Source organism: Rhinoraja longicauda, chromosome 26, assembly GCF_053455715.1.
Source record: "Rhinoraja longicauda isolate Sanriku21f chromosome 26, sRhiLon1.1, whole genome shotgun sequence".
Classification (NCBI taxonomy): domain Eukaryota; kingdom Metazoa; phylum Chordata; class Chondrichthyes; order Rajiformes; family Arhynchobatidae; genus Rhinoraja; species Rhinoraja longicauda.
The window spans coordinates 1,755,797-1,780,326 of NC_135978.1; the positions used below are offsets into that span (position 1 = coordinate 1,755,797).

At 46.1% G+C, this 24,530-nt stretch overlaps 1 protein-coding gene across 1 annotated transcript in view; it reads left to right on the top strand.

Moving 5' to 3' along the window:
* The first annotated feature begins 5,762 nt into the window (after window positions 1-5,762).
* The window catches only part of LOC144606550 (EF-hand calcium-binding domain-containing protein 5-like), a 53,402-nt gene continuing 34,634 nt past the window's right edge, over window positions 5,763-24,530 (top strand). The window contains exons 1-4 of the mRNA XM_078422805.1: window positions 5,763-7,261; window positions 17,301-17,451; window positions 18,753-18,816; window positions 20,317-20,390. Of these exons, the coding sequence (XP_078278931.1) occupies window positions 5,763-7,261; window positions 17,301-17,451; window positions 18,753-18,816; window positions 20,317-20,390 (1,788 nt within the window). The remainder of the gene's footprint in view (window positions 7,262-17,300; window positions 17,452-18,752; window positions 18,817-20,316; window positions 20,391-24,530) is intronic.

The following is a 24,530-nucleotide window of genomic DNA, read 5'->3' on the forward strand; positions in this document are numbered from 1 at the left end:
CACACACTCCGAAGAAGTACAGGTTTGTAGGTTAATGGGCTTGTTATAAATGTAAAATTGTCCCTTGTGTGTATAGGGTAGGGTTAATGTGTGGTGATTGTTGGTCGGTGCGGGCTCGGTGGGCCGAAGGGCCTATTTCCGCGCTGTATCTCTAAATTAAACTAAATTAAGATTCACTACCCTATGACTAAAGATATTCCTTCTCATTTCCTTTCTAATGGTAAGTCCTTTTATTCTGAGGCAATGGCCTCTGGTCCAAGACTCTCCCACTAGTTGAAACATTCTCCCCACATTCACTCTATCCATGCCTTTCATTTGAGATTAGTTAAATTAACACAGAGCAGAAATCAACTTCTCTTTCCTGATATGTATGCCCTTAAGCATAATAGTATCCTTGCCAACTAGCTCTTTTTGATTATTATATATTATCTGTGTGTGATTGTGTTTATGGGCCTGTTAAGCTGCAGCAAGTAAGAATTTCATTGTTCTGTCGTTACATATGACCATTAGACACTCTCAACTCTTGAAGATCAGGAATATCATTTTACATTGTATCAAGTTGCAATTTCGTAAAAGAATTAATGATGATGATATCATTAACATTATAAATAGTTTAATAAAGGGTGGTGAATTTATGGAATTCGTTCCCACAGATGGCTGTGGAGGCCGTCAACAAATATTTTTGAGATGGAGATTGATAGATTCTTGCATAGTACAGGTGTCAGGGGTTATGGAGAGAAGGTAGGAGAATAGGGTTGAGAGGGAACGATAGTTTAGTTTAGAGATACAGTGCGGAAACAGGCCCCTCGGCCCACCGAGACCGCGACGATCAGCGATCACCCCGCACACTAGCATGATCCAACACACAAGGGACAATTTACAGTTTTTTACCAGGACAATTAGCTTAAAAAACCTGCACGTCTTTGGAGTGTGGGAGGAAACCAGAGCACCCGGAGAAAACCCACTCGGTCATGGTGACAACATACAAACTCCGTACAGACAGCACCCGTTGTCAGGATCGAACCCAAGTCCCTGGCGCTGTGAGGCAGCAACTCCACCGCTGCACCACCGTGCAACTGTGATAGATCAGCCATAATTGAATGGCGGAATAAACTTGATGGGCCAAATGGCCTAATTGTGCTCCTACAACTTACGAACATGGATAATTTGATTTTATTATAATTTTTAATTAAAACAACATGTTCTTTTCTCGCAGTTCTGATTTTGAGCAGCCTCAACTGAAATGTTATGTGTGGACAAATACCTTACTGCTTTCTTTGAGATATGTTTATATCACACATATCTGTATGAAAAAGCACTTTGTGTTATGATTCTGAGAACTCGTATCCTAAAGACACTTGTGTTCCACATGATCCTTTGTCCTCAGTTGTCAAAACTTTCCCTCCATTGTTGAAAATCTTGTCTGCCAGATATGAAACCTCTGACTCAGGCATTATCTTTCAGTGCCAGATGGTGACTTAAATAAAACACATGCCCTGGAATGGAACCCCTGCAAACTCTGCACAGACAGAAACCCGAGGTCAGGATCGAGTCCAGGTCTCCAGCGCTCCACCAACTGCGCCACCGTGCTACACTTATTAATCTATAATCCATGTTACTTTTAAAGCACTGTGATATACTGTAAATGGCTTTTATGGACATGAACACTCCTTGCAGTTTTATTCATGAAAGACAAACCAACTGGTTCCCTTGACCAAAACTTTCACAAGTTCAGCAATTGAATGGATCTGCCAGCCATTTCCAAAATTATCTGTTTTATTTCAGATTTCCACCATTTGCAGTACTTTGCATTTGAATAAAGAATGATTTTAATACCTCTGACCTTTCTTTGAAAACAACTAACTTGGTACATTTCAGCAATAAAATGTCAAGCGTTTCCACATCACGTGGATGGGCATCTGCATGTGCTAATCAAACACAGGAGAAAAATACAGCTGACAAGTTATTAAGTACGTGATCAGATTTATTTAAAAAAGTTCATTAGAAAGATGTAAGATTGCCTTAAATATGAACGTAAGAATGTAAGAAAAGCTCAGTTTATTGTCAACAATATGGTTGCATTGCGGGCCAACGACCAAATCAGAACAGATTATTATAGATGCGAGTTACCAAGTTACCAAGAAAAACACAACCTGTTTACTCAGTGATCCGTTGGCAGCTCTGAGGATTGTTGTTCAGATTACATGGAAGCTGAGATTTCGGGCTTGGAAACCAAACGCAATATCAGCCATGACTCAATGTTAACACTCACCTCTGAATGAAAAAGATTGTGGGGCCAAATTCACCAAATAATCCAATCTGGATTGATGCCACAAAACAAAGGAAGCGCTCTCTCAAGCGGACAGCAAAGAGTTAGCACCTCCGTTTTCAATACGAATTGAGAAGATGTGTATTAGTCACAATTTACCTCTCACCTGCGTTACTGAGATTAAAAAAAAAGGTTATCTGGACACTGTTATGTTTGTGGGACCGTGCTGTGAACAAATTTGCTGCCAGATTACCGTAAAACGCTGACGCCACAAACTCTTTGAAGCCCTCCCCTGCACTCCCAGACACAAAAACACCTTCGTCCTACTTTTTACATTTTTAAGTTCAAATGTTTGTTTAATTGTCTGCCTATTGTGTTTTTACCATATGTGAGCAAAGCACCAAGTCAAATTCCTTGTATGTGTATATACTTGGCTAATAAATTCTGATGGTAAATCAATAAATATTTTCAGTTGCAAATGCATTAGAGAAGACTAACATTATGAAAGGCAGGTGGGACAAGTGTAAGTCTTTGTAGAGACATTCAGCACAGAAATAGGCCCTTCAGCCCATCCAACTAGATGCCCCATCTAAGCTCGTACCAATTGCCCGCATTTGGTCCATAGCCCTATCCGTCTTGCGGGAAAATAATAAGCTCTCCAGAACCAGGGGCACAGTTTAGGAATAAGGAGTCGGCCATTTAGAACTGAGATGAGGAAAAACTTTTTCAGTCAGAGAGTTGTGAATCTGTGGAATTCTCTGCCTCAGAAGGCAGTGGAGGCCAATTCTCTGAATGCATTCAAGAGAGAGCTAGATAGAGCTCTTAAGGATAGCGGAGTCAGGGGGTATGGGGAGAAGGCAGGAACAGGGTACTGATTGAGAAATGATCAGCCATGATTGCAGTGAATGGCGGTGCTGGCTCGAAGGGCCGAATGGCCTACTCCTGCACCTATTGTCTATTGTAAAGGAAAAAATATATTTATTTTTAATAACATTTCTACACTTCTTACACAGTGGAAAGACAATACATGATTAATTAGTATAAGAAAATAACTGCAGATGCTGGTACAAATCGAAGGTATTTAGTCACAAAATGCTGGAGTAACTCAGCAGGTCAGGCAGCATCTCAGGAGAGACGGAATGGGCGACGTTTCGGGTCAAGACCCTTCTTCAGTCTGAAGCCTGTCCTGCTGAGTTACTCCAACATTTTGTGAATAAATACATGATTACAATTGATCCATTTACAGTGTATAGATAGATACATGATAAGGGAATGACATTTAGTGCACGGTAAAGCCAGCAAAGTCTGACTAAGGGAAGTCCAAGGGTGATCAAAGAGGTAGATAGTAGTTGAGTACTGTCTATTAATGAGGTGGATATTGTGGGATTCAAGGGCAGCCTCTCCCCAGCACTGTGGCGGTGGGGTTTTAGCTGTTCTTCCCCACTCCCACCTTGGTAACCGGGTCTTGAAGGTCTGTGTTATCAGTACTCATTCAAGGAGTCATCGCTTATGATGACACACTTGCATGCAGACTGCCACACCTGCCTGGTACAGAGCCACTCTGATACTGTCCCAAGCAAGGTGTTGCATATAAAGGGACAGGAACCGTGGAGGTGTTTTGCCTTTGCTAAGCAACACCTTTGAGAAAGCACGTAACCGAGACTCGGACAGCGGCTCACGTTGCACAAGTGGAGAGGGAGGTCGGTCGAGATGACTTCACATAACGAGTCATAAACCAGGTCCGGCTGCGACGCGGCGGAAGGAACGCGTTTCACCTGTTCCAATTTCCTGACCAAGGTAAGAATTGCTTGCGGGTTCGCCACACTCTGGCCTGTGGCACTGGTCCAATTCACATGTAATCACCTCGACAATCCTCACTGAATGATAGCAGGACACGAGTTTCATTAGATCTCTCCTCCCTCCTCTTCACACCGAGAGATGGCAATCTGCCGGACCCTGGATCCGAGGGGTGAACGTGGTCATGGGGAGTAGATACATGGCTCTGTGTAGATATGCTTTCATCCAAGACTTGAACAATATTATTGAAAACTATATATATTTAAAGTGTTAGGCTGGACTCCATGTGTTGTGATTGACTTTTATAAGAAATTAATTCAACTTGCGTGAAATTAATTGGGGATACATCGGAGAAAGGTCTCGACCCGAAACGTCACCCATTCCTTCTCTCCACAGATGCTGCCTGACCCGCTGAGTTACTCCAACTTTTTGTGTCCATCTTTGGGATGCATCGTATATTGGTTTGGGAACAGCTCTGCCCAAGACTGTAAGAAATCGCAGAGAGTTGTAGATGTAGCCCAGTCCATCACACCGACCAGACTTCCCAACACCGACTCCATCTACACTTCATGCTGCCCAGGAAAGAAACCAACATAATCAAGCAACTTTCTGGCCCCACTTATTCCACACTCCAAATACGTACAGGTTTGTAGGTTAATTGGCTTTGGTAAAATTGTCCCTAGTGTGTAGGATAGTGCTAGTATGGGGATTACTAGTCAGAGTGGACTCGGTGGGTAGAAGGGCCTGTTTCCATGCTACAAAACTAAACTAAGGTAAACTCGCATGTGTAGGAAGAAGGGTCTTGACCCAAAATGTCACCCATTCCTTCTCTCCAGAGATGCTGCCTGTCCCGCTCCAGGTTTTTGTCCATCTGAAGTAAACTCACCCCTGGGATTCCAGGTTGCATTATAAAAAACAAAATCATGAGAGGAATAGATCGGGTAGACACACAGAATCTCATGCCCAGAGTAGGGGAATCAAGAACCAGAGGACATAGGTTTAAGGTGAAGGGGAAAGATTTAACAGGAATCTGAGGGGTAACTTTTTCAAACAGAGGGTGGTGGGTGTATGGAACAAGCTGCCTGAGGAGGTGGTTGAGGCTGGGACTATATGTTTAAGAAACAGTTAGACAGGTACATGGATAGGACAGGTTTGGAGGGATATGGACCAAACGCAGGCAGGTGGGACTAGTGTAGCTGGGACATGTTAGCCGGTATGGGCAAGTTGGGCCGAAGGGCCTGTTTCCACGCTGTATCACTCTACAACTCTACTCCAGGCAGACTGACCTTCCCGCTTTGTTGAAGACACAGCTGCATGATACTATAAATGGGATGGGTTTTATTACGAGAAGACCTTCACAATGCCAAAGCCAGCAACGATGTCATTAAAAATAAATGGCAAAAGCTGGAGTAACTCAGCGGGTCAGGCAGCATCTCTGGAGAGAAGGAATGGGTGACGTTTCAGGTCGAGACCCTTCTTCAGCTGGGAGAGTGCAGAGAAGATTTGTGCTGTTGGGCATGCTGTCAGACTCTGTAACTCTTACACATGTATGTTTTCTTTCTTCCAGCAAACCCATGGTTACGATCCTGAACACTAAGTGGATGAAGTAACCTGTGGCACTGAAACAAATGAAAACCAAAGAGTGGTAAAAAAATAAAAATAATAATAATCCACGACCAGTTGTCAGAGAGCAGCGATGGATGAAGAGGAGGACCAAATGAAAGTCCCCGCCAAGACGGAAACGAAAAGGATTTCTATAGTTTCAGGAGGTGAAGCAGACGAGGGCAGCAAGCTTGACATTCAGAGGGTGGCCAAGAGGAGCTCTTCCCTGGCCGCGTCCTCAGCAGACGATAACTCCGTAGGCACCATACGCCTGGTGTCGGGGAGGAGCAGGTCCCTTGTCACGGGCATCATCGACCGCATGGAGGGTGGGAGTGCCAGGGCCAGCTTTTCTGCAGCCACCAGCGCCCAGCTTGCTGTCGACGATAGTAAACTGCAGCTGGAATCCAAGGAAAGCGCTTCGTCTGCTCTTGGCCTGAGCGAGAACGCGTCGGATGAAGAGGTGGACCCATTGCAGCTGCGGCTCCTGTCCAAGCGCAGTGCCTCCCTGGCCACCAGTGTCATCCCGCGGCCCATGGATGGACAAGGCCCAGCGGGCAGATCGCTGGTCTCAAAACGCAGCTCCTCTCTCATCCCTGGGATCATTGACCGGCTGCTCGTGGCCCAGGACGCCAGGAATCTGGTCTTGGCGGCAGAAAGAGCCAGGCTGCAGAAAACCTGGACTGACTTCAGGGCCCATGAGGACCAGAGCAGAGAGACCTCCAGCCGTAGCATCCCCAGTGCCACGGGCAAGAAGGGCGTGTTGAAGCCATCCATTCCAGAAGCACCCGAACGGCAGCCAAAAGATGACTTTGGCCGTAAATTGATGCAACCTGCAATGAGACGTCTTCCTTCAGGAGGTCAGACAGGTGCTGCAGAGGTTCGGCATAAAAGTGGAGAAAGGGTCTCAGTTTCAATCCCTGTATCCAATGTTCAGAACATTGGGAACATGGGTAGCAAGGACACCATCGAAGCCCCGGGGCATCCCTACGTTCACCGTGTTCCCAAAACTCCCAGGACTAGATCTTCCTTTAGTACACACGACCCATCCGACCTGTTCAGATCCAAGCAGGATGTGAAGAGGGCTTCTTTCCAGACCACTCTCATTGAAGGCTTTACAATGAGAGACATGTCCATTGATGACCAAGAAGAGGGCGGGAAGAATCTTTGGAAGCGTATGTTTGGGCGTAAGGTGGCCAGGCGAGTGCTGTTCCTCCAGCAGCAGAGGACCATGTCCTTGCAGAAGCGCAAGCACGAGAAGATAAACTTGGAGAAGAAGATCCCGATGGATCTGTTGGCCATGGAGTGGTTTGACGAGAGCAACGCGACAGCACAGACCCGCATTTACCTTATGGAGAAGCTCCTGCCCACTCTTGTACTGGGCGTGGAGAACCTGCTGATAGAGGTTGAGAAGAAAAAACTAAACGTCCTGGATGTAGCCCATCCTTACTTCAACCCCATTAACTTCCTGGCCCAGTTCCTCATGCACCACAACCCCAAATACTACAACATCCCAGAAGATGACGCGTACTTCATCAGCCTTCGAAATGTCACCCAGGACCTGAAAAACTATGTGGGCGATGTTAAAGACAACAGGCAGGATCTTCTTTTTCCCATTTATACTTTGTTCTAGTTTATTAATGTAGAACCATGGTATTCCCCCTTGCATGGAGTTCATGGTAAACATAGAAACATAGAAAATTGGTGTAGGAGTAGGCCATTCGGTCCTTTGAGCCAGCACCGCCATTCAATATGATCATGGCTGATTATCCCAAATTAGTACCCTGTTCCTGCTTTTTCCCCGTATCCCTGCAGCGGACCTTCTGATAGAGTCGACACAGGCATACACACGTTCCGTAAGCAAAGAATGGAAAGTATTTGTAACTTCAACTAAGAAGTTGAAACAAAGAACTGCAGACGATGGTTTATACCAAAGGTAGATGGAAAGTGCTGGAGTAACTCAGCGGATCAGGCAGCATCTCTGGAGAAAAAGGATGGGTGATGCATTGCAACCCGATACGTCACCCATCAGAGGTTATGAGGAGAAGGCAGGAGAATGGGGTTAGGAGGGAGTGATAGATGGGCCGAATAGCCTAATTCTGCTCCTATCATGTGTGACCTCAAGACCATCCTTTTTTCTCCAGAGATGCTGCCTGACCTGTTGAGTTACTCCAGCACTTTGTGTCTACCTTTAGCTAGGGAGTTCCATGGATAGTTGGCACGGTGGCGCAGTGGGTAGAGCCGCTGCCTTACAGCGCCAGAGACCTGGGTTCAATTCTGACCTCGGGTGCTGTCCGTGTGGAGTTTGCACCTTCTCCCTGTGACTGTGTGGGTTCCGGTTTCCTCCTACATCCCAAGTACGTGAGGGTTTTAGGTTAATTGACATCTGCAAATTATCCCTCGTGCTCAGGGAGTGGATGAAAAAGTGGGATAACATAAAACTAATGTGAGCAGGTGATGGATGGTCAGCATGAACTCGTGGGGTGAAGGGCCTGGTTACACACTGCATCTCTAAACTAATAAAGGATCTCAGTTGCAAATACCTGGTTAACTATTTAATCCAAAAGTATTGGGTAACTAGTTGCACAGTTGGTAACTAGGTTTCCCTCTCCCGGCCCACACTACCTCCAGCCAACATGCAGCCTATCGGGGAGCCTCCTCCCTGCCTGAGGTTATCCATTACCGGCCCCGATTCATCCTGTATTTTCTTCACTTCCAGTTTTTCCCCCCACTTTTCCTCCTACAATTAGTGTGAAGAAAGGTTCTGACCTCAAGCATCACCGATCCATGTTCTCCAGAGATGCTGCCTGGCCCACTGAGTTACTCCAGCACTTTGTGTCTATAAATTCATGTTCAAAAGTTATAGGCGCAGAATTAGGCCATTCGGCCCATCAAGTCTACTCCATTCAATCATGTCTCTCCCTCCGAACCCCATTCCTCTGCCTTCTCCCCATAACCCCTGACACCCGCACTAATCAAGAATCTATCTATCTCTGCCTTACAAATATCCAGGGGGGGGGGAAATGCATGCTGAAGTTATCTAAAATTACAGATTTCAAGGTTTAGGAGTGAAGGAGCTGGTGGTCCAATGAATTGAAAGGAAATGTGGCCATTGGGTTCCCAGTGATCCACTAGTCTAGTTTAGAGATACAGCGTGGAAACAGGCTCTTGAGCCCACCGAGTCCGCGTCGACCAGCGATCCCCACACACTAACACTATCCTACACAAACTCGGGACATTTTATAAATTTTAGCTAATCCAATTGACCTACAAACCTGTACATCTTTAGAGTGTGGGAGGAAACCGGACCACCCGGAGAAAACCCACGCAAGTCACGGGGAGAACGTACAAACTCCGTACAAACAGCACCCGTAGTCAGGATGGAACCCAGGTCTCTGGTGCTGTGAGGCAGCAACTCTACCGCTGCGCCACCGTGCCGACCTAACCAGTATTCCATAAAGAGGGAAGTGATGATCTGGGAAATGTTTGGTCAGACTGTCTTGGTGCAGGTACAATTAAGTGCTTCATATTTATGGACAATTTACATCGTTTCATTGTCAATGTCCACAGACTGGATTTTTTTTAATGGGCAATTTCTTTTCAAATTGATTTTATATAAAAATAAATGGGTATTAAGAGGATCTTATAGAAACATATTACATTCTTAAGGGATTGGGCAGGCTAGATGCCGGAAAAGACAAAATGTGGAGGAAGGAACTGCAGATGCTGGTTTACATCAAAGATAGACACAAAATGCTGGAGTAACTCAGCGGGACAGGCAGCATCTCTGGAGAGAAGGAATGGGTGATGTTTCAGATCGAGTCCCTTCTTCAGGATATAGCTCTTAGGGTTAACGGAATCAAGGGATATGGGGAGAAGGCAGGAACGGGGTACTGATTCTGGATGATCAGCCATGATCACATTGAATGGCGGTGCTGGCTCAAAGGGCCGAGTGGCCTACTCCTGCACCTATTTTCTATGTTTCAATGAAATCTAACTAAAAAAAACTCTGGCTATTTATGGAAATTCATCAAAGTTCAGCACATTTTTGGAACGAATAAAAAGGAATGGGTGACAATTCGGGTCAAGACCCTTTTTCAGACAGGGGAGAGGAAGACACAGAGATCTTACTTTTATACGCCTGTACTTTGTGAGAAGGCTCTGCTCCTTCAACGACTGCAGTAAGATGCTGCAGATGTTCTACCAATCGGTGGTGGGCATTGCCATCTGCTTCACTGCCGTGTGCCGGGGCAGCAGGGCGAAGGCCGCGGACCAACAAACTCATCAGGAAGGCCGGCTCTGTCCTGGGGCGGAGTTGGAGTTGGGTTCACGGGAGGTGGTCTTGGACAATACAGCTCACCCCCTCCATGACACACTGGTCAACCTGAGGAGCACCTTCAGCAACAGACTGGTTCCACCAAGATACAGCACAGAATGCCACAGGAGATCCTTCTTCCCTGTGGCTATCAGACTGTACAACTCCTCCCCCTTCTGTCATAGGGTAGACTGACTCCCCCCCCCACCCATCTCCCCAACCCTTGGTCATCCCCAATCCTTTCCACTCCTCACTTTAATTTCATGTTTCATGTATCTTGTGTTTTATGAATGTTGGCCGATCAATTTCCCTACTGGGTTTATTGAAGTTCCATTGTATTGTAGATAAGGAAGGGTAAAGTGGGTGAAAACGAGACATCAAAAGAGATGCAGATCTTTGTTAGCTGGGAGAAGCTGGGAGAAGGTGACATTCAGACTGGTCGGGGAACTGGGAAGGGGGAGGGATAGGGAGGGAGGGAAATCAAGGGTTACTTGAAGTTAGAGAAGTCAATGTTCATACCGCTGGGGTGTAAGCTGCCCAAGCAAAATATGAGGTGCTGTTCCTCCAATTTGTGCTGGGTTTAAGCTTTTATTGTTTGATTGTGTCTGTGGAATAGCTGGCGTGTTTATGACATGTTAAAGGTGTATAAATAGAAGTTGCTGTAATAAGTGGTAACACAGCTATTCACTTGACTATGGGAGAGGAGATATTTTAAGAGGGTCAGAATTTAGAGATAGTTTAGTTTAGAGATACAGAGTGGAAACAGGCCCTTCGGCCCACCGAATCCGTGCCGACCAGCGATCCCCGCATGCTAGCACTATCCTACACACTTGGGACAATTTACAATTTACAGAAACCAAATTACCCTACAAACCCGCACGTCTTTGGAGTGTGGGAAGAAACCGGAGCACCCGGAGAAAACCCAAGCAGCCACTGGGAGACTGTACAAACTACGTACAGACAGCATCTGGAGTCAGGATCTAAACCGGGGTCTCTGGTGCTATGGGGCAGCAGCTCTACTGCTGCACCACCGTGCCGCGCAGCTGGGCGATCCTTTGTGTGAGAAAGAGGGCCAATCCAGTCAAGGGGGATGGAGAGAGGCCCTGCAGGAGCCTGGGGCTCGCCTGGATGGGGAACCGCTCCAGTAGGCTGAGCGCATGGGCCGAGCGGGCTTTGGATATGGCACCAAAACTTGGCGGTGCCCTCATCTGTAATTATGCAAACAGAATTTCACCGTGCAGTTACACACTTGATAAACAAGAGCACTATTCAACCACTGAACATGGTCCATATCTGGAACGAGCTGCCAGAGGAAGCCACAGAAGCGGATACAATTATGACTTTAAAAAGACATTTGGGCAGATATATGGATGGGAAGGGTTGAGAGGGATATGGGCCAAATGCAGGTAAACACTGGCAGGTAAGGCAACATGGTTGGCATAGACAAGGACCTATCTACAGCTACACTGTCCAAAGTCTTACCCGACATGTTGCATTTACCAATACTGCCCCATCTACTTGCTTTGTGCGTACAATGTTCCTGTTTTATTTCAGATTTCCACCATCTACAGCTGTTTTGATTTCCATCAATTTGTAAAATTGTTTTAGACGGCTGTTGGCGGCCGTAATGTTGCTGAAACTGTCACCAATTGCTATTGGCATGGCGGGAGTAAATGGAAGAACATGGGTTAATGTCAGGGATATTTATTTCTTATCATCCTTCAACAATCGTGCAGTTGTCAAGACAGAACAATGGCCTGTTTCCTTTCTCATCGTCACTATTTTGCATATCTTTCATTCATTTGTTCTATTTCTCTCGTTTCCCACTCCCCTGAATATCAGTCTGAAGAATGGGTCTCGACCTGAAACGTCACCTATTCCTTCTCTCCAGAGATGCTGCCTGACCCGTTGAGTTACTCCAGCTTTTTGTGTCTATCTTCGGTTTAAACCAGCGCCTGCAGTTCCATCTAACACAGAAGATGTGATCAGAAATGAACGTTAACCATTGATAGGCAGCATCTGTGGGGGCAATGGACAAACAACATTTAATGTCAGGACCCTTCTTCAGACAACTGAAAAAGGATCCTGATCCAAAACGTCATTTGGCCATTGCCCCCACAGACGCTGCCTGACCCGCTGAGTTCCTCCAGCACTTTGTCTTTTGCTCAAGATTCCAGCATCTGCAGTTCCTTTTGTCCAAAATTATGAGTCTGTTCTCTTTGTAAAAAAACACTGAATATTTTAAACTTTGTTGAACAAAATGTAACCAAGTTTTTAAAAGTGTACTAAAATATAATTGTGGCTAAACAATGTTCTTGTTCTTGAAAAAAAACACACTTTAAATGTCTAGATTATCAATCTCTCAAAATATCATTTAATTTTTTAAAAAATTGTAGATAATATACATATTTTTAAAACTTTATTCTCATGTGTTTGTTAAAATTTGTAGTTTGCTTTTATAAAATCTCCACAAATAAAATGAATATTTTTTTGCCTCTGGGGTTTGCTGAATGTGATAATACTGATGGGTAGATTCTACCTGCTGAGGGAGTCACCTTTCTTTAGTCAGAGGGTGGTGAATCTGTGGAGTTCTTCGCCACAGACGGCTGTGGAGGCTAAGTCAGTGGATATTTTTAAGGCAGAGATAGATAGATTCTTGATCAGTGCGGGTGTCAGAGGTTATGGGGAGAAGGCAGGAGAATGGGGTTAGGAGGGAGAGATAGATCAGCCATGATTGAATGGTGGAGTAGACTTGATGGGCCGAATAAATAGACAATAGGTGCAGGAGGAGGCCATTCGGCCCTTTGAGCCAGCACCGCCATTTAGATTTAGAGATACAGCGCGGAAACAGGCCCTTCGGCCCACCGGGTCTGCGCCGCCCAGCGATCCCCGCACATTAACACTATCCTACACACCCTAGGGGGAATTTTTACATTTGCCCAGCCAATTAACCTACATACCTGTACGTCTTTGGAGTGTGGGAGGAAACCGAAAATCTCGGAGAAAACCCACGCAGGTCACGGGGAGAACGTACAAAGTCTGTACAGACATTTAATGTGATCATGGCTGATCATCCACAATCAGTACTCCATTCTTGCCTTCTCCCCGTATCCCTTGATTCCGTTAGCCCTAAGAGCTCTATTTAACTCTCTTTTGAATGCATCCAGTGAATCAGCCTCTACTGCCTTCTGAGGCAGAGAATTCCACAAATTCACAACTCACTGTGTGTAATTGCCTGATGTAATGGCCTGATTCTACTCCTATCACTTATGACCATTGATGGGAGACCTTTGGAAGATGGAAGATTGGAAGATGCCCAATCATTACCAATAGGGTGTAATCCAAAATATTAGACCACATTTCCTTCAGAAGGAAAGTTTAAAAAAGTTGTCGATGAGGACAAGACTTTATTGTTAGGGCAGCAATATATTTTAAGTATCAACTATTATATCATCCCAAAAATTGGACCACTTATCCTTCGAAGGGACCGTTTCTTGAAGTTATCGATTAGCACCAAACATTTATTGTTCGGGTGGTGCAGTGGGTAGAGCTGCTGTCTCTCAGCGCCCGAGATGCGGGTTCAATCCTGACTGTGGTGCTTCTATGTGGAGTTTGTACGTTCTCCCTGTGACCACATGGGTTCCTCTGCATATTCCCCCTCATGGTTTTATATACTTCGATGAGACCACCCCTCAGCTTCCTGTGCCCATGAATGAAGTCCAAGCCTCCCCAACTGCTCCCTTGAGATCAGGCCCACGAGTCCTGGCAATGTCCTCACAAATCTTCCCTGCATTCTCTCCAACTTAATGACATCTTCGCTGGATTTGGCATTGTGAAGGCCTTCTCGTAATAAAAACAATCATATCATAGTCTCGTGCGGCCGTAACGTCAACAAAGCGGGAAGCTATAGCCTAGAGTAGAGTGAGAGAGTCTCACATCGTGGAAACAGGCCCTTCAGCCCCACTTACCCACACCGGCCACCATGCCCCATCTACAACAGTCCCACCTGCCTGCGTTTGGCCATATCCCTCTAAACCCGTCCTATCCATGTACCTGTCCAAATATTTCTTAAACATTGTGATCTGGGTGTCCTAGTGCATCAGTCAATGAAAGGAAGCATGCAGGTACAGCAGGCAGTGAAGAAAGCCAATGGAATGTTGGCCTTCGTAACAAGAGGAGTTGAGTATAGGAGCAAAGAGGTCCTTCTACAGTTGTACCGGGCCCTGGTGAGACCGCACCTGGAGTACTGTGTGCGGTTTTGGTCTCCAAATTTGAGGAAGGATATTCTTGCTATGGAGGGCGTGCAGCGTAGGTTCACTAGGTTAATTCCCGGAATGGCGGGACTGTCGTATGTTGAAAGGCTGGAGCGATTGGGCTTGTATACACTGGAATTTAGAAGGATGAGGGGGGATCTTATTGAAACATATAAGATAATTAGGGGATTGGACACATTAGAGGCAGATAACATGTTCCCAATGTTGGGGGAGTCCAGAACAAGGGGCCACAGTTTAAGAATAAGGGGTAGGCCATTTAGAACAGAGATGAGGAAGAACTTTTTCAGTCAGAGGGTGGTGAAGGTGTGGAATTCTCTGCCTCAGAAGGCAGTGGAGGCCAGTTCGTTGGATGCTTTCAAGAGAGAGCTGGATAGAGCTCTTAAGGATAGCGGAGTGAGGGGGTATGGGGAGAAGGCAGGAACGGGGTACTGATTGAGAGTGATCAGCCATGATCGCATTGAATGGCGGTGCTGGCTCGAAGGGCTGAATGGCCTACTCCTGCACCTATTGTCTATTGTCTATTGTCTATTGTCCCTGCCTCAACTACCTCCTCCAGCAGCTCGTTCCGTACATCCACCACCCTCTGTGTGGAAAAAATGGGAACCCTCAGGTTACCATTTAATCTTCCCCTCCCCTCACCTTAAACATGGCTTACGGTTCTTAATTCCCCAACTTAGGGTAAATGCGGTCAATTAGCCAATCTATTTCTTCATGATCTTATGCACCTCCATAAGATCACCCCTCATCCTCCTGTGCACCAAGGAGCCATCCTATCCTGCCCAACCAACCTACATATAACATATAACAAACATATAACAACTACAGCATGGAAACAGGCCTGTCCGGCCCTACCAGTCCACGCCGACCATTCTCCCTGACCTAGTCTCATCTACCTGCACTCAGACCATAACCCTCCAATCCCCTCCTATCCATATACCTATCCAATTTACTCTTAAATAATAAAATCGAGCCAGCCTCCACCACTTCCACCGGAAGCCCATTCCATACAGCCACAACCCTCTGAGTAAAGAAGTTCCCCCTCATGTTACCCCTAAACCTTTGTCCCTCAATTCTGAAGCTATGTCCCCTTGTTGGAATCTTCCCCACTCTCAAAGGGAAAAGCCTACCCACGTCAACTCTGTCCGTCCCTCTCATAATTTTAAAAACCTCTATCAAGTCCCCCCTCAACCTTCTACGCTCCAAAGAATAAAGACCCAACCTGTTCAACCTCTCTCTGTAGCCTAAGTGCTGAAACCCAGGCAACATTCTAGTAAATCTCCTCTGTACCCTCTCCATTTTGTCGACATCCTTCCTATAATTTGGCGACCAGAACTGCACACCATACTCCAGATTCGGCCTCACCAATGCCCTGTACAATTTCAACATTACATCCCAACTTCTATACTCGATGCTCTGATTTATAAAGGCAAGCATACCAAATGCCTTCTTCACCACCCTATCCACATGAGATTCCACCTTCAGGGAACAATGCACAGTTATTCCCAGATCCCTCTGTTCCACTGCATTCCTCAATTCCCTACCATTTACCCTGTACGTCCTATTTTGATTTGTCCTACCAAAATGCAGCACCTCACACTTATCAGCATTAAACTCCATCTGCCATCTTTCAGCCCACCCTTCCAAAAGGCCCAAGTCTCTCTGTAGACTTTGAAAATCTACCTCACTATCAACTACTCCACCTATCTTAGTATCATCTGTATATTTACTAATCCAATTTGCCACACCATCATCCAGATCATTAATGTAAATGACAAACAACAGTGGACCCAACACAGATCCTTGGGGCACTCCACTAGACACTGGCCTCCAACCTGACATACAATTGTCAACCGTTACCCTCTGGTATCTCCCATTCAGCCATTGTTGAATCCATCTGCCCTGCCCATCCATCCCTTATCCTGTGCACCAAGGAGCCATCCTACCCTGCCCATCCATCCCTTATCCTGTGCACCAAGGAGCCATCCTACCCTGCCCAACCATCCCTTACAGCTCAGCTGCTCAAATCCTGGTAACGTCCTCGTGAATCTTCTCTGCACATCTTTCCCCATCATGGGAACATCTTTCCTACAGCACAGAAACCAAAACCCGAGTGAACTGACCAAAGCTAAGATGCTGATTGCAAGATATAGTTTAGTTTTAGTTTAGTTTCAAGCCACATCATGGAAACAGGCCCTTCGGCCCACTCTGCCCATGCTGACCACCGATCATTGCTTCATACTAGTTCTATGCTATCCCACTGTCACGTCCACTCCCTACACATTTTGCAAGCTAAGAATTTTTTTATTGCAAGCCCACAGATTGGCGCAGAGTGGCGCAGCGGTAGAGTTACTGCCTCACAGTGCAACAGACCCGGGTTCCATCATGACTTCGGGTGCTGTCTGTGTGGAGTTTGCACGTTCTCCCTGTGACCTCGTGGGTTATCTCCGGGTGCTCCGGTTTCCTCCCACATCCCAAAGGCGTGTAGGTTTGTAGGTTAATTGGCCCTCTGTAAATTGCCACTAGTGTGTAGTGGATGAGAAAGTGGGATAACAACGTGCCAGCATAAATGGGGATTCGCTGGTCGCTGTGGGCCGAAGGGCCTGTTTCCATGCTCAATCTCTAAACTCAACTAATTGAAACTTTCAGTAGGAACAAGGAACTGCAGATGCTGGTTTACATAAAAAGACACAAGTGCTGGAGTAACTGAACAGGTCAGGCAGCATCTCTGTCGAACATGGATAGGTGACGTTTCGGGTCAGGGCAAGAACTGAAACGTCACCTATCCATGTTCTCCACAGATGCTGCCTGACCCACTGAGTTACTCCAGCACTCTGTGAAACGTCACCTATCCATGTTCTCCACAGATGCTGCCTGACCCACTGAGTTACTCCAGCACTCTGTGAAACGTCACCTATCCATGTTCTCCACAGATGCTGCCTGACCCGCTGAGTTACTCCAGCACTCTGTGTCTTTTTAAAAAGAAAAACAAACTTTGATTGGGAGGACTGTTGTGTGGAATAATAACAACGCCTGCTTTACGTTCCAGACTTTTCTACCTAAAATTAGAAACAAAACAGCGGGAAAAGGAGAATCTTCAAAAAATATCCGCATCGAATCGGGAACAGAGAAGTGAAATCCTCCGGATGCATTTCGAAGACTGGATGCGGAGTACAAACGGAATCGTGCTGCTTACTTTGGTAACGAACTTAAACCTGTAGTTTAGTTTAGTTTAGAGATACCACGCGGAAACAGGCCCTTCAGCCCACCGAGTCCACACCGACCAGCGATCGCCGCACACTGACACTATCCCACACAAACACACACTAGGGACAATTTACAACTTCACCAAAACCAATTCACCTACAAACCTGTACGTCTTTTGGAGTGTGGGAAGAAACCGGAGCACCCGGAGAAAACCCACGCAGGTCACGTGGGAGAGCGTGCAGACAGAACCTTTGGTCAGGATCAAACCCGGATCACTGGCGCTGTGAGGCAGAAACTCTACCGCTGCACCACCCACACTCACGTGTATTTGCTGGAGTTTAGAAGGATGAAGGGGAGAGGGGTGGGGGGGGGGGCCTCATTGAAACTTGCTGAAGAGTGAGCGGCCTGGATAGAGTGGATGTGGAGAGGATGTTTCCACTGGTGGGAGAGTCTAGGACCAGAGAGCACAGCCTCAGAATTAAAGGACGTTCCTTTAGAATGGAGATGAGGGGGCATTTCCTCTGATAAAAAGCCACACTAACTTACTTAACTAACTGTAAATATTAAAATAAAAGGAACAACATTTAGAAAGATAATCTCCAGTTTTTCTTGGAATTAAATTTGGTAAATTTGCGAAAGTATCAGGAACAAAGGTGAGCATTTGGTCAAACTGATGAACAGATCTAGTGGCAAGACTCTGATGAAGGGTCCCGACCCCAAACATCACCCATCCTTTTTCTCCAGAGATACTGCCTCAACGGCTGAGTTACGCCAGCGCTCTGTGTCTATTTCCGGTATAAACCAGCATCTGCAGTTCCTTCCTGCACACACGTTTCCACTAGTTAGAGAGTCTAGGACTAGAGGTCACAGCCTCCAAATTAAAGGACGGTCCTTTAGGAAGGAGATGAGGAGGAATTTCTTGATCCTGAGGCTGGTGAATCTGTGGAATTCTTTGCCACAGAAGGTTGTGGAGGCCAAGTCAATAGATGCTTTTAAGGCAGATATACTGTAGATAGATTCTTGAATAGATTCTTGAATAGTACGGGTTATGGGGAGAAGGCAGGAGAATGGGGTTGAGAGGATAAGATAGATCAGCCATGATTGAATGGCAGGGTAGACTCGGTGGGCCGAATGGCCTAATTCTGCTCCTATCACTGATGACCTTATGTTTGATTGTGATATGTGCAGACAATGGAACATTTAAATTTCTCCCGACTGCAGGGGGTAATGGGGGAGGGGGTGTGGGATGGGGAGAATACCACAGTGATTGCTGACCTGTGTGTTCCTCTTCCAGGCTCAGAATGTTTTGGCTTCCTTCGCAGAGGCATTTGCTGATTATCTTTTTGAAACGTTTGAAGGTAAGATCAAGATCATGCAGGTGGACACACATTGCTGGAGTAACTCAGCGGGTCAGGCAGCATCTCGGGACAAAGTCCCGCCCCCTCCCCTGACATCAATCTGAAGAAGGGTCTCGACTCGAAACGTCACCCACACCTTCTCTCCCGAGATGCTGCCTGACCCGCTGAGTTACTCCAGCATTTTGAGTCGACCTTCGATTTTAACCAGCATCTGCAGTTTTTTCCCCCTCAGGATCATGCATATTGTTCCCCGATGCTGGTGTCCATGGGATTGTGTCCCGTACACTGCCTTCAGCGCCCAGCCCAGGCGATTATCTGCATGCTAGCTGCAGAAGCAGATCTACAACCACACATCACAATCGCTCCACACTCTTAAAACACTGTAAACGGCTCGATTGTAATCATGTATATCTTTCCGCAACACAAGCTTTTCACTGTACCTCGCTCGGTACATGTGGCAATAGACTAAACTGAACTGATCAGTTTAAAGTCACGACTGCCTAATTTAGTTGAGTTTAGATTCGAGATACAGAAACATCCCCCCTCACCCGTTCCCTTCACCCACTCACCTCCCTCCTGCAAACACGCACGTCTTTGGGACGTTGGAGGAAACCGGAGCGCCCCGGTATCGCAGCGGTAGAGTTGCTGCCTCACAGCGCCAGAGACCCGGGTTCGATCCTGACCACGGGTGCTGTCTGTACAGAGTTTGTACGTTCTCCCCGTGACCTGCGTGGGTTTTCTCCGGTTTCCTCCCGCACTCCAAAGACGTGCAGGTTTATAGGTTAATTGGCTTGGGCCAAATTGTAAATTGTCCCGAGTGTGTGTAAGTTAGTGTTAGTGTGCGGGGATCGCTGGTTGGTGTGGACTCGGTGGGCCGAAGGGCCTGTTTCCGCGCTGTAACTCTAAACTAAACTTTTTAAAAAGCACATGGAGGAAATCCACGCGGTCACGGGGAGAACGTGCAAAACCACACAGACATGACCCGAGGACAGGATCGAATCTGAGTGTCTGGCGATGCTCGGCAGCAGCTCCACCTGCTGCCCCACTGCTCTGAACATTATCCTGAACATTCAACAACCTATGAAAGTACTTTAGTGTTTCACTGCAGATGGAAAATGCATAGTCACACCTCAGGCTTGTTTGTGATATTGATACTTGTCACACTTTTCTAAGTGAGATTGATAAATTAAATATGTATTGAGACACATTCGCAGCTCAGATCTCACACTTTCAAATAAATGTCTGGAAACTTTCTGGAGAAAATATCTAAAAGTCCAACATTTTGTGGTCAAATAAAATATTTGTATTTAGTACATTTCTCAGTTTTTCCAAAATATATACTTCTGAGTTTATTACAATTTAGACAATTAGTTATATATTATTAGTGCACAGTATTTTGGCATAAGAATTTTATTTTAAAAAGTCATATCTTTCAGCCGGGGGTGATTTGGTTCAACGTTCTTTAACGGTACTGTGGTCTAATTCTCCATTTTAACATAGATGTCAGATATGACAAGGAATTGGAAGAGATTGATACGACAGGAAAAGTATTAAGTGAAGAGGAGTTTGTCGAGGTAGGAATTAGATCTTTGGAGTTTAGCTTAGTTTTAGTTTAGATTAGATTTACAGCAGGGAAATAGGACCCTTCGGCCCATCGAGCCAATGCCGACCATCGATCGCCCGTTCACACTAGTTCTATGTTATCCCACTTTCTCATCCACTCCCTGCACACTGGGGGCAATTTACAGAGAGCCGATTAACCCACACATCTGTACATCTTTGGGATGTGGGAGGAAACCGGAGCACCTGGTGGAAACCCACGCTGCCACACGGAGAACGTGCAAACTCCACAAAGACAGCACCAGAGTCTACTAAAATTAACTTATTTACATCGGCGACCGCACGAGATGCAACACCTGTCCCTTTACCTCCCCCCTCAACTCCATCCAAGGACCCAAATAGTCTTTCCAGGTGAGACAAAGGTTCACCTGCACCTCCTCCAACCTCATCTATTGCATCCGCTGCTCTAGATGTCAACTTATTTACATCGACGAAACCAAGCGCAGGCTCGGCGATCGCTTCGCTGAACACCTGCGCTCGGTCCGCATTGACCAAACTGATCTCCCGGTGGCTGAGCACTTCAACTCCCCCTCCCATTCCCAGTCTGACCTTTCTGTCATGGGCCTCCTCCAGTGCCATAGTGAGGCCCACCGGAAATTGGAGGAACAGCACCTCATATTTCGCCTGGGCAGTTTGCAGCCCAGTGGTATGAACATCCACTTCTCCAACTTTAGATAGTTCCTCTGTCCCTCCCTTCCCCTCCTCCTTCCCAGATCTCCCTCTACCTTCCTGTCTCCACCTATATCCTTCCTTTGTCCCGCCCCCCTGACATCAGTCTGAAGAAGGGTCTCGACCCGAAACGTCACCCATTCCTTCTCTCCCGAGATGCTGCCTGACCCGCTGAGTTACTCCAGCATTTTGTGAATAAATCTACTAAAATAATTGCAGGTGAGCTCATTCTCATAAGACCAAAATATATCAGTCAGGAGGCATATTTGGTCAATTAGCTTTTCATTCGCTGAATGTAATTGTGAGTCTGGAACTGGGGCTGTTTACAAATAATTATCTTCTCAACTCTAATTTTAATATTGGTCTCATATTTCTGTCATGAATTCCATGCTTGTTTACGTTTGAGATACAGCATAGAAACAAGTCCTTTATCCTGCAAATCCGTGCCGACCATCCATCACCCACTCACACTAGTTCTATGTTATCCCACTCCCCAAACACTAGGGGGCAATCTACAGGGAGGGCCAATTAACCTACAAACCTGCACGTCTTTGGAGTGTGGGAGGAAACCGGAGCACCCGGGGAAAACCCACGCAGGTCACGGGGAGAACGTGCAAACTCCGTACAGACAGCACCCGTGGTCAGGATGGAACCCGGGTCTCTGGCGCCGTGAGGCAGCAACTCTACCCGCTGCGCCACTCTAATAGTTTGGAATCTTGCTCAAGATTTATTCTTTCTTCGAAAGAATTCAGTTCATTAGAAAATGTTCAGACATTATTGATCTCGCACTTTGCTTTTATTCCCAGGGTTGGAATCGGGGAAGATTTTTCATGATTACACAGGGGGTAGAATGAGAAAGAATGAGAAATGTGATTTGTAGTCATTCAGGTCCTGTCAAGTATATTATCATACGTACAGTGCAGTGAAGTTCAGGAACAAAGGATATCTTGTTTACAACTGCATCACAGGCACATGGCCTACACACCAACTTAGATTATCATTAAATCAAATGTTAATTCTGTAAAACATTGAAAAGGAAAAGACTATGCAAAAAACAACACATTGGTGTTCGAAAAAGAACATGGATAAGTGATCTTTCGGGTCAGGACCCTTCTTCAGTCTGAAACGCCACCTATCCATGTTCTCCAGAGATGCTGCCTGACCCGCTGAGTTACTCCAGCACTCTGTGAAACGTCACCTATCCATGTTTTCCACAGATGCTGCCCGACCCGCTGAGTTACTCCAGCACTCTGTGAAACGTCACCTATCCATGTTCTGCAGAGATGCTGCCTGACCCGCTGAGTTACTCCAGCACTCTGTGTCCCTTTTGTGTAAACTAGCGTCTGCGGTTCCTTGTTTCTAGGCATTAGTGTTAATCTGACACTTGTGGGGTGTTGCATTTTGGTTTGTCAAACCAGTGCAAGACTTGTAGTAAATGGTGGAGCCCGGGAGAGTACTGTAGAACAGACAGATCTGTGAGTATAGGTGCAGGGTTTGCCAGCAGTGGCGAGTCAGGTGGACAGGGTGGTGAAGAAGGCATTTGGCACACTTGTCTTCATTGGGAAAGGTGTTGAGTGCAAGTGTTGTGCAATCTGCCCCTTTCTACCAATCCTTGGTACTGTTATTGGAGCACTATTGACACGGGTACCAGGATACACTGAGAAGCTAATGTACGCATGCTGACCGGTCAAATCAAACCATGCTGTACATGAGTGCAATCCCGCCATACACAAGTACAACAGGGAGTGTAAAGGGAAAAGTACCAGACTGCAGAATGCAGTGTTACCGTGTTACAGTGTTGCAGTTACAGAGGGGAAAGTCCAATGTCCACAGTGAGGTTGGCTGGAAGATCGGGACTGCACCCTGGCTTATGGGAGGATGGCTCAGTAGCCTTTTTTTTGGATGAGTGGATGGCAAACTAAATTGCTCCAATGTTGCAAAACATACTTGGCTAATAAATTATGGTTATGATTATGATAACAGTGGGGTAGAAGCTGTTCCTGAATCTAGAGGTGCACGCTTTCAAGACTTCTACTTTAGTTTAGTTTAGTTTAGTTTAACCCCTAGTGTGTAGGATAGTGCTAGCGTTCGGGGTGATTGTTGGTTGGCACGGACTCAGTGGGCCGAAGGGCCTGTTTCCATGCTGTATCTCTAAAGTCTAAAAGTTAGCAGCTGACATTTACAAAACATGAACTGGTTACGTTGATACAGGAAGTGAAAGTGTGTGTTGAGTCCAATAAGCTTCATGTCTGGTGTATGAGCACAGACCACTGGCTAAACTTTAGGGAGGAAACATCTCCTGAAGCCACAACCTGAAACATCACCTATCCATGTTCTCCAGAGATGCTGCCTGACCCGCTGAGTTACTCCAGCACTGTGAAACGTCACCTATCCATGTTCTCCAGAGATGCTGCCTGACCCGCTGAGTTACTCCATCACTTTGTGTCATTTTCTGAGGATTCCAGCATCTGCAGTTCCTTGTGTCATGATTTCACTGTTAATTTTTGAGGGAGTGGACGAAAAACTATAATTGGGTGGCACGGTGGCGCAGCGGGTAGAGCTGCTGCCTCACAGCGCCGGAGACCAGGGTTCCATCCTGACTGCGGGTGCTGTCTGTACGGAGTTTGTACGTTCTCCCCGTGACCGTGTGGGCTTTTTCCTCCCACACTCCAAAGACATGCAGGTTTGTAGGTCAACTGGCTTCGGTAAAATTGTAAATTGTCCCTTGTGAAGGGCCTGTTTCCGCATTGCATCTCTAAAGTCGTCTAAAATAGCAGTAATGGAAGTTCATGCACACATACGTACACACACACTATTTATAATATATAATAGATCATTATACCTACAAATATACTGTGGGCAAATGTTAGCCTTGTAAGTTGATATGCAGGAAATAAATAGGATTTTTATTTCAATTAGACATTTATTCAGTACAGATGATCCTTTCAGTAGTTCAGTCAAAGGAAAACAGAGAAACCTGTCCCTCTATATAATTTCGTAGCAGCTTTAACACCACACCCAAACCAGCCACCGAATAATAACAGGGTTCTAAAAGAACATCATGAGACAGAGGTGCAGAAATGACAATTAATGACCATTTTAAAAGTTCCTGAGCAAAAAGAAGAGAATTACTGAATGGGTCAGGCAGCCTCTGGGGAGGGAATGGACGCACAACGTTTCAGGTCGAGACCCGTCTTCAGACTGGAGGTAGACACAAGAAGCTGTGTTTATTGTCACGTGTACCGAGGTACAGTGAAAAGCCTTTGCGTGCCAACCAGTCAGCAGAAAGACTATACATGATTACAGTCGAACCATCCACAGTGTAGATACAGGATAAAGGGAATAACGTTTAGTGCAAGATAGAGTGCAATAAAGTCTGAGTAAAGATAGTTTGAGGGTCACCATTGAGGTATGGATAGGAAGGG